This window comes from Bombyx mandarina, chromosome 20 (genome assembly GCF_030267445.1).
Source record: "Bombyx mandarina strain Sakado chromosome 20, ASM3026744v2".
Lineage (NCBI taxonomy): Eukaryota > Metazoa > Arthropoda > Insecta > Lepidoptera > Bombycidae > Bombyx > Bombyx mandarina.
The window spans coordinates 8,747,404-8,762,781 of NC_143226.1; the positions used below are offsets into that span (position 1 = coordinate 8,747,404).

The 15,378-nt window shown below is 38.0% G+C and overlaps 2 protein-coding genes across 2 annotated transcripts; one reads left to right on the forward strand and one right to left on the reverse strand.

Moving 5' to 3' along the window:
* Positions 1-3,449: 3,449 nt before the first annotated feature.
* LOC114251305 (trypsin) lies at positions 3,450-8,155 on the reverse strand. The gene is made up of 5 exons (XM_028185519.2): positions 7,392-8,155; positions 6,783-6,963; positions 6,460-6,715; positions 5,737-5,919; positions 3,450-5,098 (listed from the first exon to the last, which is right to left on the reverse strand). The coding sequence occupies exons 1-5, from the start codon at positions 7,636-7,638 to the stop codon at positions 4,937-4,939; spliced, it is 1,029 nt and encodes a 342-aa protein (XP_028041320.2). The 5' UTR covers positions 7,639-8,155; the 3' UTR covers positions 3,450-4,936.
* A 634-nt stretch (positions 8,156-8,789) lies between these two features.
* On the forward strand, positions 8,790-15,024 carry LOC114251289 (uncharacterized). Its single transcript, XM_028185499.2, has 7 exons — positions 8,790-9,183; positions 9,611-9,688; positions 10,233-10,377; positions 11,744-11,857; positions 12,144-12,305; positions 13,826-13,951; positions 14,842-15,024. Exons 1-7 carry the CDS (start codon positions 9,089-9,091, stop codon positions 14,950-14,952), a joined length of 831 nt encoding a protein of 276 aa, XP_028041300.2. The 5' UTR covers positions 8,790-9,088; the 3' UTR covers positions 14,953-15,024.
* The last annotated feature ends 354 nt before the right edge of the window (positions 15,025-15,378 follow it).

The following is a 15,378-nucleotide window of genomic DNA, read 5'->3' on the forward strand; positions in this document are numbered from 1 at the left end:
ACGTTCCTTTTATAACGGTAACTAGCACAATCTTATGTAGTACGATCCTATACGATCGTTCTGTTTCTTGATTTTGATGTAGGGTTGACAAATAAAATTTTCCTAAAATTTGAATTAATAGAGTTAGTTGTAACGTTCAAGCTTCACCGGTAATCGTTCTCGTCGAGCCCTTCGTCGCAAGCGACGGGTTGTTAGTAGTTTTGGTAGGGAAAAATCAAGCTTCATCAATTGAACATTACATGTGTACCTACTACCTACTGCTCCTTTGTAGTTTAAAATCCAATGAGCCTATTTTGAGGTATCTCTCTCAGTCCATTAGCACAGAAATCCTCCGTGACCTGATAGGTAAGAAGCCTGCTATTTTCATACATGACAGATTATTCGAATAAATTGATTATATTGCATAGAGACTGCCATATTCTTTAAATCGGAACGCATGTTTGCTTTGCTGCTCAAATAGGCAAGATAGTGTGGGAGCCATCCGTGCGTACAACTCGACCAAGCTAAGTTTGCTCCTCGCTGGAATGCGGCGCCCCGCCCGTTTCCCTGCTCACCTTCCCGCGATCGCCCTGTCGCGTCAGTACGGTTAGCATCTTTGTCGCCGACACGCGTCATACTATTACGATTTTTCATCCCCCTATCCGTTGAATTAAAAATTTTTGAATTGTTCTTGTTAGGTTTTTTGTTGAAGTTTTGTTATTTACTGGACTGTTTTTTTGTTAAGTTTTTGTTGAACTGTTGTTACTGAACGGTTAACGTTCATTTCAACAAAAACGAAAGGAAATGTGATACACAGAGAAGGGAGAAACATAATCCTGAAAGTATTGAAGTGTGTCGAAGAAGAAAAACTAATAATGACCTATCCGGTTGTTAAAGTTATTCAGCGAACTTGTGCCGTAACCCGCATATATAAGAGGACGCTAATGAATATAAAAAAGAAGCCAAGCAATTATCACAGCCAACTGCTTTACCAGCATCACGTTATTTTTATATATATATTTTTATATTTTCCAGAATTTCTGTAAATTAAACGGTTGTCTGGAAGAGATCTGGCTTTTAGCGATAAGACCGCCTATTTTACAAATGTATCGTGATTGTTTTTTGAATGTAAATTGTGTTTTGGTGTGCAATAAAGTGTATTCTCTCTCTCTCTATCTCACGTTCTTCGCCACGTCTAAGTACTAATGCCCAATTAAGTTCTATAAAAAATATATTTGACAGTTTTGACAAAAACACGATATCGCTATATCCTAGTGCACCTATGTATAATATATATTGTTAAAAACAATAAATGCAAAGGAAAATCTAACAAACATTTGTTTGAAAGGCATAGCGAATCCTTTTTTCAGACCGCACCTAAGCGGCAGTGCGATGTAATCAATGCGAGATGCAAACTTAGCTTGGTCGAGTTGTACATTACGTTCTGCCATCAGTATATTATGTCGGTTGGCGATCGCAGTGCGCTAGTATAATGCTAAGAGAATGCTACTGCCAGGTCTCCGTTGAATCCTAAAGTCGTCTTTAGGACACGGACGGTAAGAGATAGGGTAGCGTTGCTGTATGCCGGCACACGGCTTCAATATTTGTTAAGCGTTGTTGGAATAGCAATGCTAACAACGCGTGTAACATCTAAATTAGTTATGAGTATCAAAACGCACAGACATCCCTACAATATTCCGAGAATAGTTCTGCGATATCGAGTATAGCACAATCATCTAAAATAACATTTGTTCGATGGTTTCGTTCACCTCGTCGTGCAAACATAGCTTCCCGGTGCAACGCAACCGCGCGCTTCTCATATCTCAATATAAATAAATATTTCTATTACTAACTGAAGTAAATGTTATTTAGCTGAACAATTTTACCAGCAAAAAAGGAAGAGTAAAATGTTACTGAAAAATCTTAATTCGAAAGGCGTGTTGGGTTTAGTCCTTCTCTTCTCTCCGGACAATGAGACTTCTTCTTTTTTCTAGCGTTCCCTAGTTTTAGCGTTTCTAGCGTGAAGGACTTCCCGTTTAGGCTGTTTCCTGAGCTCTATGATATGGTCTTCCTTTAACGTGGTTTATGGAGAGTCCTCAGCGGCTTAGCTGTACCCCTGACATTGCTAACTTCCATGAGCGACAATGATCACTGATCAGTCCGTGTATGCTCAAATCTTTTTAAGGAAGAAACTAAAAGAAGACTTTGCCTCATGTTTTACGGTGAGTGGGCAGTGTTCGCGTTGTGACGTCACAGACGTGCGGTGGCCGAATAGGCCACGCACTCGTGCGACATTCAAATGCCCATATTTTGGGCTCATAGACATACCTTATGTGTGAACCAACCACACAAGCACAGACAATCCTTAGTTAGATTTTATTTAATAGTTTAGAAGTTTCTATTCAACAAAAGGGTAGCCATTTTAACTATATCTTAAGGTAGGGTAAAGTATCACAAATTATATCTCTATTTTCGCTTTAGATACTCGTAATTTCAGATATTTTTTTGGTTCTTTCATCGTTCAATGGACTAATCCGTAGTGCCTCGTGTCCGTGTGTACAAATAATTGTCATCTCGAAAGCAGTAGGCGACTAACTAATTGCATTGGCTCACCTGACAACATAAACGGACTCAGATATTTTTTCTTAATTTAGCTTTTTACTATTTCAAGTCTGAAGTATAAATTCTACTACCAGCCAATTACTAACTAGCACTTTAACAACATGAATTTATTTTATTTTATTTTTTACATAAAAAAAATATTTAAAAGGATTTGTTTCGCAAACGGTATGAACTATGACGTAATAGTAGAACGTAGATTTAAGTGTCTATTTTGATAAGAGAGAAGAGGTCGCGTTCATACGAACTGTTTATTAACATTGTTATTGACTCAATGCTCGAAGACTCCACACGTGATAGTCAACCTGTTATAAATAATAATTGTTTGCAAAGTAAATACCGTGCCGTGAAAATGTAAATAAGAAACTTATGAGACGAAGTTTCAAGGAGATGCTTAGTAAGGCTTTTTCAAGTACAGAATAAGGAAGGTCACCCCATCGTAAATAGTCTCACCACACAGTCGGGGAGAGAAAAAAAGATGTGGCTCTCTTTCTGCGAACACAATGCAGCTACTGACTTTTCTTGAGTAGTGACTTTATTATTAAATTTAAGGCTTTAAAAATAAAGAGTGAGAGAAAGAGAGATAGCTGGCGGTTTCCTCGGGATACAGGGGTTACTGCCACCACACACCTTCATGCATGAGGTCAGTCTCAAACTAAATACAACTTACACAACATAACGGCTGTCCATTAATTCAAATCTGAACGCATGCTGCTTCGTGGCAGAAATAAGCAGGGTGGTGGTAGCCAGACGTTCACATTACGCCGAGCAATGAATTAATTACATAGTTTAAATTTATCCTAAAATACAATTACAATTAGCCAAAATAAATAATATGTACAACTAAATTAGTTGAAATCAAAGACTCATTTATTACAGAATTATTTAAGAAATTTCGGGGGTTATACACAATTTCTAAATAATGGGGTTATACATAATGTCTAAAAAATAAATGGGAGAATTGCACTGAAGTAGGAAACCTATGGAAATGAAACGTCAACAAAAAATTCGTGCCACTGTGACGTCATCTGGCCACAAAACATGGCGGTTTTAGTGCTGCCCAGAAGATTTTAATGTTAGTAGGTTTTATCGATAAACGTTCTTGGCTCATTTTATTTTAAATATTGTTGAGTATGAATGTATTTGTAGAATTTATACTTTAATAGGAAGTAAGTATATTGTTATGTGCAAAGATGATGTGATTTAGATATTATGTGAAATCTAAGACGAGTTCGTGCTTCAAATTTGCCAAGTAAACGATATGACGACTTTTAAAATTTGCTACACTGATTTTATAAAGTTGTCGTTTGCCGCAAAACATAAAGATATGGCGTAGTACAGTGCCATCTGCCCGTTTCTAGGATGCTGAATGTTATCGTATTTTGAGTACGTGTTTTTCTTAGACTATTACAATATATTTTAATTGTTTTGCTGACTCTTAAGTCCGTAACACACTACCACAGCGCACCTCAAGGAAGGTGCGCCGCACCATTTGAATCACTTTCGCTTGAGAGTGATTCAAATTTTAAACTTATCAAGGGACCGCCTGATAAAAAAAAACACCTGCAGAACATTTATTCGTTAATAAAATTACAAACGTCATTCTTTGTGACTTCCTCTCTAAAATCACTTAATTATTAAATATTTAACGAATTTACAATAGTGTTTTACTCACTGCGGAATAAAACTATTTTATTTAAATAGTTCCGAAGAGATTTTGTCGGTAGCCTTTTTGCCGAAATATCTAAGCAGAATGTCTAAATATGTTTTGATGACATATTTTAAAGAGGTATTTATGATTAGTGTCATGATCAATAGATTCCGACCGAAAAATGGTGTCCGATTTTTCGGATGAGGGCTCCATAATGAATTTAAATATATATAGATAATAGTTTTGGGGCATCGGCTTTCTTGAGATCCTATAAAATATGTTTTAATTATTATTTTTGTATGTTTTAAGCATGATAAAATAAGAAAAATTATATAAGCAATCATATTAAGTCGATATCAAAGTCAATAAATAATGTACAACCCAAAACAGACGGCCGAACTGACGTGACAATGACATTTGGCGCGCTAAACATGGCGGATTTTCGGCCTCATTAGACGGAGACGGAGACATTTACGTATATTCATGTTTCATTTTATGTACGCACTGAAATACTGTTATATTGTTTTCCTGCGAGTTAAAGTGCTGAGTAAGAACGAGATAGATATATGTTTATGTGTGTGCCTTCAAAATGGGTGCTATTTATATAAGCAATTGTACGTATAGAACAATATGTCGTGTCCCTACTATATAGGTCTATGGAGAATTGCCAATATTTATGAAAAGTTTTTAAGTATCCAACAGCTGTTCGTCTAACCAGGCGCGCATGCCCGACGAGGAGGTGCGTGTTATTATTGTGGGACTTTCATTCCGCTCGCAGTCCCTCGACGTCCATCCCGACGTGATGCCCCAAAGTCCGTCATTTGCAATAACTGGCGCGCCGACGTCCGGCTGGACAAACATTGGTAAACGATATAATCATTTCAACTAGTACTATCTGAACAAAGAATAGTATATTATTAAACGGACTTGAAAATATGAGCATAATATTAAAACATCAACTAATAATGTAACAATGTATTACCGTCCAGCTTCGAAGGTACTTGCAATTTTCGAGTAAAGTCTATCGATAAATTTTATCGTCAATAAAAAATTTGCATTAAAAATCAATTTAAAAGTCGTTATTTTATATCATGATCATAAAGTTTGCCCAAAACACGTCATTCCGGATCCTCCTGATCCATTAACGGCGCTTTTAGGCACCACAAGAACCGGCCACCGTCTCCGTCGAACCCGTCTCTTGCGACGAAGGGCTCAATGAGCGAATTAACCCATAGACACAGCCCACTGAGTTTCTCGCTGGATCTTCTCAGTGGGTCGCGTTTCCGATCCGGTGGTAGATTCTACGAAGCACTGCTCTTGCTAGGGCCAGTGTTAGCAACACTTCGGTTTGAGCCCCGTGAGCTCACCTACATGTCAGGGCGAAGCTGAAATAGCCTCTCAAGGCTATCAGCATAGGCAGTAAAAAAAAAAGAAGTTAAATTTGATAACTTTTACATTATCACAAACAGTTAAGAGTGTGGTCTCACGCTGCAAGCACTGTGGTGTCCGCCAACCGGCTTCAGACAAAAGCTGTCTCCTCCGAGCGTTTCGTTCTGCTCCTCCATGAGTTCCTCGCAGTCCTCACAGGGTACGGTGCTCTGCGTGGACATCCTCATGCTGCTCGGCCTTGTGCGCTCGCTCGCCGACGGAGATATCGTTCGACCTTTTATCTTGAAAATTGCGGAATTAAATTAATTGAGAATACTCTCAGTTTGCGTATGTCTTACTTGACCCAGGAAGATAACAAATATGTACGTAACTATTGACTTCTAACGGGTTTTGTGTGCGCCTCAACAACAAGATCGCCGCACAGAAACAAAATCCAACCATAAATGTACAATGTACAAATGTACAATAGGTATGTTGGTAGCCCAAGATTCCTATTTCAGCTACGCCCGGACGGATAGGTGAGCGCACGGGCTCAACCTAGCTAACACTAGCCGTATCAAGAGCAGTGCTTCGTAGAATCTAGCACCGGATCGGAATCGCGACCCACTGAGAAGATCCGGCAAGACACTGAGTGGGCTGTGTCTGTGGGTTAATATTATGTACGCGTGCTCTTACACATTACGTCAGTTATTGGCTTTATAAGAATATCAATAATCTTTATTTAAAAAAATACTAGATTAGCTCGCTTGGAGCCGGCGGGAAGGGAGTGTTCAGACGTCCGCGAGTATGTTGTGATGATATGTAAATTGAAGAATACTCACTATGATCCTAGGCCAATAGGTCGTTAGGAAGTTGGCATCCAAGAGTTTAGCTGTGACCTTCGATAGCCTGACCGGCCTGATGGCTGGAGAATAATTAACGGGGACTGCTATTTTCAGCATTGCCAGGTCGAAGTTTGGTTTACCAAAAATGTAAGACGGGTGAATCACCAAACCCTTTATTGGGATTAAAACACCGCCTCTTTTGCAATCACTTGAGCCTAATCTCACCTTAAATAATTTTATTGATTCCCTCACACTGAAACATACAGATTATAAAATTGCACAAGTTAAATTATTTTATTATGTTTATAGAATGGTCGTACTTATAAAACTCTCCAGCTGAACTCAGGATCCATATTTTGTTAAGAAGAGCACCTGTAGCGTAATGTGCTCCCTTTCTTTGTATAGAGGCGGAAAAAGGATATCTGCTTAAAGTACTTTCGTCTTTAGCTCGCTTCTCGGTACTTATGTGATCCTGGTAACCGCACTGAGGTTTATTCGTAGCTGGAAAAAATTAAATTTTTATTGTTTCAATATTAAGTTGATCAATATAATATAATTTTATTTTAGTATCTATAAAATTCATTAAAACATACTATTTAACATCTCTAGGTGGAAGATGTATCTTTGGTAGCAGCAACCAGCGACGTCTCCAGAACTGAACGTAATCTATACTACTAATATATCAATCTACAGTCGTTTTTACGGATGTTCCGTAATAACTACTGAACCATGCATCCGATTGACTTGAAACTTGGTATCCATGTAGAAAATACATGTTTAATAATAAATGTAATAAGTAAACGGTTGTAAATGAGCTTCTAGAAAATACATGTACTTAACGGATAGGATGAGTGTTGAACTCCCTAATACGAGCTTGAGGGCGAGTACCAGTTTGAGTCAAACTGGTATCTTTATGAATAGGTACTCACTCTCAGAAGAAGTTTCAGCATTAAAGCACTGGTGCTGCTCTTGCCTAGTTCTCTTGGGTTTTTCTTTTAAGCTGAGATTGAATACTTCATTATATTCTTGGTTTTCTGAGCTATGTTCCTCTCGTGAGTCTGAATCTGAAGATACCATTACAATAATAAAGGTGGTCAGTATCAAATTAAATAGTTTTCTCAATTGAGAGGGCATGCTGAACGTGAGGAGATAAGCAAGAGCATTAAATGAATACATTCATTGTTCCTATTGCAATGGTAGAAGTTAGTAAAAATAATAAAAAACTTGTTATCGTGGTAAATTCTGGCTACGCTGTATAGGTACGATAAGCTTTCATTCTTTTTGTTACAAAACACATCGACGCCATTTTGGAATTTCAACATGCGAGTTGAAAAGTTCAAATCAATTGTTGCTTGGAACAACCGAACAACAAGAACCGTTCGTTGAAACTTCAAATAAATTAACGTCGCAATGTTTAAATTAACAATTTTGTAAAGTCAATGATATTGGCCCCGAGGGTATTACTCGCCCAGGTCCGAGCCCATCCGCGGCTGCAGAGCTCTTCGTTATGATGATAAACCAATACTACTAATATGTACAAATTATGCAAAAGGTGGCCATTTTAATAAATTTTTGTTCATGTACCAAACGTACAAGTATGAGTTGTTGGACAAACATAATTCGCAAACTCAACAACAATTCGCCGAGCAATTGGGAAAAAGAGAAGACTTTGACTGGCCTAATAATAGCAGTGAAAACTTTAAAAATATAAATTACAAGAGATGGAGCATACTCTGAATAAGCTATTTATTATTTTTCCGAACTCAATATTTCAAACCTGTATTTCAAAACGGTTATTTGTAATAAAAAAGGGAATGTATTTGGAGGTTTCCGATATTAACAGCTTAAACAGAAACCGTCGATTAAATAATTAATTCATCATAAAAATGGAATAAATGTTTGTAATTCAGCAATGTTGTTGTTACATCAGCGTGTTTTGAATTGTGCCCTACTGTTGTATTAGAACAATAGAGTCAATAGTGTTTGTTAATAAAACAGTTCTAAAAGTTGAATTTTAATTCTGTTTCGCAATACTTCGCTAACACCTTCATTTTAGAAGTTAACACCTACATTTTAAAAACAAAGGAAAATCAACTTAAAAACGCTTAGTCTCAATTTTTATTCGTTTTTAAATTAATTCAATCGAACTACGCGATGCACTCATGATTCAGTGGAAACATAAGTAAATCAGAATAGTTGCTCATAGTTTTATAACAACATGAAGTTCATATTAGATTTGTTGAGTTTATTTTTAACATTAAACTTTAGATCGTTGGTTAATTGTGGTAAGGATTACTTTTGTTATCTTACATACACACAACGCCCGTATTTAATTTTTATGCATTCTCGTTCGAACCGGCTAGGCTTGATGAAGTGATCTATACACTCTTAGTACTGTTGGACGCTTCTGGTCTTAACGCCAGCAATGGCCAGGGCATGCGGGTCCGTGCTCTTCGAAATCAATCCCGTAGAATTGTAACTAGTTGTATGCAACAAGTTATGGGGAAGCTAACTAACATTTTAAAACTAAATAATTTTTATCAATGAGTCAAATCATAGCCGTTGTATAAACAATATTTCAGCATCGACAAGTAAAACGGAGTTAGAATGCGAATTTCCTCCGAAGATGGAGGAGGACCTCAGTCACGTGAGGAGGAAGAGGCTCACCACCGAGACGGGCCTTGTGTGCCTGGAGGATTATCCGTACACTGTTTCTGTTAGGTAAATACTTATTAATTTTTCATTTTATAATTGAGTAAAGTAATTAAATTAAAATTATATTTTTGAATTGATTTGTATTAGTATTTTATTTATTTATTTATTTGGGAAACAAACAGTACAATACAAATATATAAATAATATATAAATAATATTAAAAAAAATAGCTAAAACAATAACCGAATATGTTTCCACAATCAAAATCACATATATGTAGAAAGTGAACAGAGAAGAGAAATTAAAAAATATGAAGTGTAAGGTTTATAATTTATTAATTAATTAATTAACTTGGTCTTGGTCTTGGACTTTATACATACATACATAAATAAAAACATGCAAAATAGTTATGGAAGAAATAAATATCAAAAACCAATATTTCCGTACCAGGCTAGCATGAAATCACGGCAGTATAATTTAGTGACGTTCGCAGGTTGCACGGCAAGCATTGGTGCGGGGGTGCCATCGTCAGCAAGCAATGGGTGCTGACCGCCGCGCAATGCTTTGATTAGTAAGTTTCATCAATATCACTTTACTGCGGATTATCAAAGGAGAGTTCGATGACTAACGATTCGCATAACGAGAAGCTACTTCAAATTACAGAATCCCTCTTCTTTTTTTTAACTAAATTAGTCACAGAAATGCGATTATAAGACTCCCGAAAAAATGCCACTTTCGCCTGCTTGTAGTGCCGGCGATAGGACGCAGCGCATAAAGGTGAAACAAAATAAAAGTTAAACAATGAATAGATGTTTAAATAAACTTGTTACAATGAATAGATGTTTAAGTAAACTTGTTTAAATAAACTTGTTATAAAATACTTTATGTATCTGCGTGTCACCGCTATAATTCTTACAATAACAATTGCTCTTGCTCTGGCCCGAGTCAATGTACTCGATGTGTTTTTATACGCGAACATGCGACATACATATATACTTATGATTAGGCACGTCCTATTTACAATTCCACGTAAGCTTGTTACCATCCACTCTCTTTATAGTTTTTATAAATTGTTTTGTAATTCAGCAAAAGTTGAGAATAATTAAAATTTGAAGTGTTACAAAAGACGAGGTGTCGGTCCGCATGGGATCAGTGTTCAGAGACTTCGGGGGTCGGATCCTGTCGGTGCTGGACGTGCGGAGACACCCGGACTACAGGGTCGACCAGTACTATCCAGAACATAACCTCGCTATGGTTAAAGTAAGTCTTTATAATTGATCACACGCAAATAGAACTATGTACTGGCGAAGCTTTATTCGTAATTGAGGCTTTGATTTGTTTCAAATCGATGACATTCGCGTCTATTCACAACTGTGGACTGCCATACATAAATAGGTATAACTGCTTTCGTACCGCTTAGGTACTACATTCCATAAAATAATTAGTTTATACCGACTACTGTACTGATAGTTCTAGTGTAGGTACTGCTGGTCGCGCGGTGGGTCTCAGTCTGATGAATAATAATCAGAACCGAAGCCATGTACACACCCCTGCGATTGAATATGTAGGGATCATTCGCTGGTCGGGCCTTACTGCACGGGTAGGTACCACCACCCCGCCTATTTCTGCCGTGAAGCAGTAATGCGTTTCGTTTTGAAGGGTAGGGCTGCCGTTGTAACTATACTGAGACCTTAGAACTCATATCTCAAGGTGGGTGGCGACATTTACGTTGTAGATGTCTATGGGCTCCGGTAACCACTTAAAACCAGGTGAGCCGTGAGCTCGTCCACCCATCTAAGCAATAAAAAGAAAAAATAAATAAAATAAAATAACATATTGTTATACGTAAATTAGTCTTTTCTTATAATTTCAAATCAAATCATAATGTTATATCAGATTTTGTTTAATTTACATTTTATGTATGTATAATATACATAACAATATGTTTTGTTTTTGTATGAAATATTGTATTGGGCTTAACTCGTAAAGATACGAATGTGGCGACCCACTAAGCCAAACTAATTGTGTTTTAACATGAATCAGTTGTGATAAATTGCCGTGTTTTATTTTAAGGGGCTTATAGTAAAACTCTTGAAACTCTTAATTAAATAAAATATGTTAATTATGAAAACTATTTAGGAATTCTAATAATAAAATTTTTATACAAAGTTTTTTTAACATTTGTCATTGAACTCTAAACCTTACCTAACAAAAATGTCAACGTCTCTTCGCTTTCATGCTGCCCTAGTACGACTAGAGTACGAAAACACTCAGAGGTGCCAGGCTAAATAAATTCATTAACCGAATTTTACTAATTTGATGAATAAAAAAAAAACCAATTTCAATTTTTCAATACAAATCGGCAATTTTTTTTATTGCTTTCATGAGTGGACGAGCTCATAGCCCACCTGGTGTTAAGTGGCTACTGGAGCCCAACGTAGAATTTTAACAGCAATTGAACATGAACCCTAAATCATACCATCTAGATTTATAGTTTACTGTGGACGACATTTGTTATTTTGAGAAATCGAAACCTCGCTCGAAAGTTTCTTGATAAGTATTTCTCATTATTCAGACCGATTGGCTACAAGCCTCTGCGTAAATTCTGCGTTCCTGGTATTTTCAGGTGAATCTTCCGATAGCTGCTAACAGCCGCATGCAAGCCGTACCGTTACCCGAACCTGATGCCGATCTACCGTTGAAGTTTGGTGAAACTGTTGTTACCGGTTTCGGATCCGTGGTAAGTTGCACAAAGAGCAGAGCAGCTCGTAGTCCACGTGGTGTTTTTATCGGAGCCCATAGACACGCGTCTTGGATCTCAATTATTATTTAATACAGCCGTCCTCTCCCTCCAACCGGGACAAAGGACAGCATCCAGCCTTTCCGCGCTCGCGATGGACACCAAAACAAAGATAACAGGAATATTTGACAGTAAACAAAACACACAGAACTAAGAACAAAAGATACCTAATAAATTTATTATTAACGTTGTTTTTTCATTATCTGATATATGTTTTGTAATGCAGAAATCCGGTCAAATCCGAGAAGGTGAGAACCAGGAATTGAGGCGGATGATAGTTCGCGAGACGTCCCGCGCCGAGTGCCGCCTGCTGTACGGCAACGACTACCTGCTGCAGCACGACAACATGTGTCTGCAGAGCGTCGTTACGGGAGTTGCACTCTGTGCTGTAAGTACATCAGCTTACACTAACAGGTTAAGTTAGCGGGAGTCCCACCCGGCTTAGAAAGAAAGATGATGAATGCAAGAAAGAAACAGTATGAAACATATAAGTGCGAGAGACAGGAAAGAGAGAACTGGAGTGAATGTGTTAATTAGAATAAAAAGGGCCCGGTGATATCCACAATCGTTGAATGGAGGAAAAAAAAAGTACATCAGCTTTACTAGTGTATAGATACATACTTTGTGGCGGTGTGGAATGTTTTTACTTTGTTATGTTCTGTTTATTCAAGTTTAAACGTGGAATGATGGTGGCCTATCAATAGTTTGACATCTGTGAAAGTGGAATGAAGCCGGTGGACATTCTCGCGATAAATTTCATCATGGATTACAATTTTAAATAAATCAACATAATTTCACTCCTCTCCAGCGGTCATCGGCGCCGCGGCGTTGTCGTGGCCTAATACGTCCGGTGCACTCGTATCAAGCGATGCACCGGTGTTCGAATCCCCCAAGCGGATTCAAAATGTTTAACGAAATACGTACTTACCAAATGTTCACGATTGAGTTCCGGGGTGAAGGAATAACATTGTGTAACAAAAATGAAACCCGCAAAATTATAATTTGCGTAGTTACTTACTGGTGGTAGAATCTCTTGTGAGTCCGCGCGTGTAGGTACCCTTCACCCCGCCTATTTCTACCGGAAACGTTTCGGTTCGGTGGGGCAGCCGTTTAACTATACTGAGACCTTAGAACTCATATCTCAAGGGGGGTGGCGGCACTTACGCTGTAGATGTCTATGGGCTCAAGTAACCACTTAACACCAGGTGGGCTGTGAGCTCGTCCACCAAACTAAGCAATTATAAAAAACCCTGACAGGAGGAGACCTAGTTGCCTCGGTGACAATTTCCCTACCCAATGGGGCAGTGGGATTTGTTGGACGAGTAAAGAGTGGATTAATGTATTACATACATAGACTATTGACGCTGCGCTGGTGTTGACCTGGTGTTAAGTGGTTACTGGAGCCCATAGACATCCACAACGTAAATGCGCCACCCGCCTTGAGATAAAAGTTCTAAGGTCTCAAGTATACTTACAACGGCTGCCCCACCCTTCATACCGAAACGCATTACTGCTTCACGGTAGAAATAGGCAGGGTGGTGGTACGCACCCGCGCGGACTCACAAGAGGTCCTACCACCAGTAAAGAAGTATATACTCGACACTGGCAACAATGACATCGCAAGATCTCCGTGGAGTTACATGTTCATGTTATATCACAACGACCAGCTTTGCTACCCCGCCCTGTGAGATTGTAACGTACGAGCGTCACACCAGAATATGAAATAGAAATAATTTCTATCGTTATTCTAGATGTACCATCAACTTAACTGGCAACTTATCCGTGATAAATTAATATACTTCTAATGTTTACTTCATTATTTTTTCATGGTTCTACAATTTGTATTTTTTGTATGTAATTTAAAATAAAATTGTTGAAAACCACAGTTATTTTTGTTGTTGACACCAGGGCGACATAGGCGACCCGGCGGTACACTTCAACGGCATAAACCGAGCAGGGACGCTGTTCGGTATCGCGTTATTTTCCGGCACCGAGGAATGTGCAGCCAAATCCAAACCAGGAGTTTATGCCAAGGTTTATGCCAACACTAAACCGCAATTTTATTATTGTTAGAGCAATTCAGGTCTTTGTCCCGAATTTATTACATTAGTCGAGACAGATAGCGCGACTTATCTATTAATATTTATGTAATAAAATATTTATTTTTCCAAGCCACCGGAAAAACAGAAACATAAAAACATAGACACACTTTCAGATTATAACTTGCTCAACTGCACATATACGATATTTGAAGTCGTCGTGGCCTAAAGGATAAGACGTCCGGTGCATTCGTAAATAGCGATGCAACGGTGTTCGAATCCCGCAGGCGGGTACCAATTTTTCTAATGAAATACGTACTTGACAATTGTTCACGATTGACTTCCACGGTGAAGGAATAACATCGTGTAATAAAAATCAAACCCGCAAAATTATAATTTGCGTAATTACTGGTGGGGTAGGACCTCTTGTGAGTCCGCACGGGTAGGTACCACCGCCCCGCCTATTTCTGCCTTGAAGCAGTAATGCGTTTCGGTTTGAAGGGTGGGGCAGCCGTTGTAACTATACTGAGACCTTAGAACTTATATCTCAAGGTGTGTGGCGCATGTACGTTGTAGATGTCTATGGGTTACTTAACACCAGGTGGGCTGTGAGCTCGTCCACACATCTAGGCAATAAAAAAAAAATATATATATACCCCGACACTGTACTACGAAGCCACTAGAGCTGGCACGTCTTCTGCATGCAAGAACGCGCACTGCCTCCTAACGGTAGTAGAAGCAGGTTGTGGACGCAGTCCATAGCGGTTTTTGCAAACATTGGCTCCAGCCGCACCCGGGAGTTGCTATATTGTCTCCGCTACTTTCAATATTTTAACTTTATCATTATAGATGTGTGATGTGTGATAAAATGTGTTGTTTTTCCAGGTATCATATAGTCGACTTTGGATTGACAAAGTGCTAGGAGAATTACTGGAACACACGGAAAGTGCTGAGAGTGAAGAAAATGTTATTCCAGTTAATAACGATGATGAATGAATTATTATAAGTTTAAAAAATATATTAAATTACGTCTAAATTAAAATATACGTCTGTTGAGAAAACTGAAAATGTCTTACTTTTTTACAACAAGTAATAAAATTACCGAGTTGTAATTTTAAACAAAAAGTTTAAAGTTTAGGTCTAAGTATCATAAAAAAATTTGGCTCTTCTCCGTTTACTGTTTTTGCTGATATACATATAAATACAGCTGTTAGCATAGTTTTAATAGTTAATAGTTTTTACATTAAAATGGGAAATATGTATTGAGGGGTCAAAGTCTATTTGGTTTAATTTATAAGTCCATTTTATTTCGCATCAACAATTCGATGTTTTAACTGAAATTTAATTAAGCTATTCAAATAGCTGGAGAAGTTTTTTTGTTATGATATTTTTTCCAACTTTAAACTTTAATGGCTCTCCTGT

Excerpts from the sequence above, each read along its gene's own strand:
- LOC114251305 (XM_028185519.2), bottom strand. The coding sequence starts at position 7,638 with ATGTATTCATTTAATGCTCTTGCTTATCTCCTCACGTTCAGCATGCCC. Across the intron at positions 6,716-6,782 it reads TCAGCTGGAGAGTTTTATAA|TGTGAGGGAATCAATAAAAT; the intron begins GTACGACCATTC and ends TGTATGTTTCAG. Across the intron at positions 5,099-5,736 it reads GACACCACAGTGCTTGCAGC|CCGGACGTCGGCGCGCCAGT; the intron begins GTGAGACCACAC and ends ATGTTTGTCCAG.
- LOC114251289 (XM_028185499.2), top strand. The coding sequence starts at position 9,089 with ATGGAGGAGGACCTCAGTCACGTGAGGAGGAAGAGGCTCACCACCGAG. Across the intron at positions 9,689-10,232 it reads GCCGCGCAATGCTTTGATTA|TGTTACAAAAGACGAGGTGT; the intron begins GTAAGTTTCATC and ends TAAAATTTGAAG. Across the intron at positions 11,858-12,143 it reads TTACCGGTTTCGGATCCGTG|AAATCCGGTCAAATCCGAGA; the intron begins GTAAGTTGCACA and ends TTTGTAATGCAG.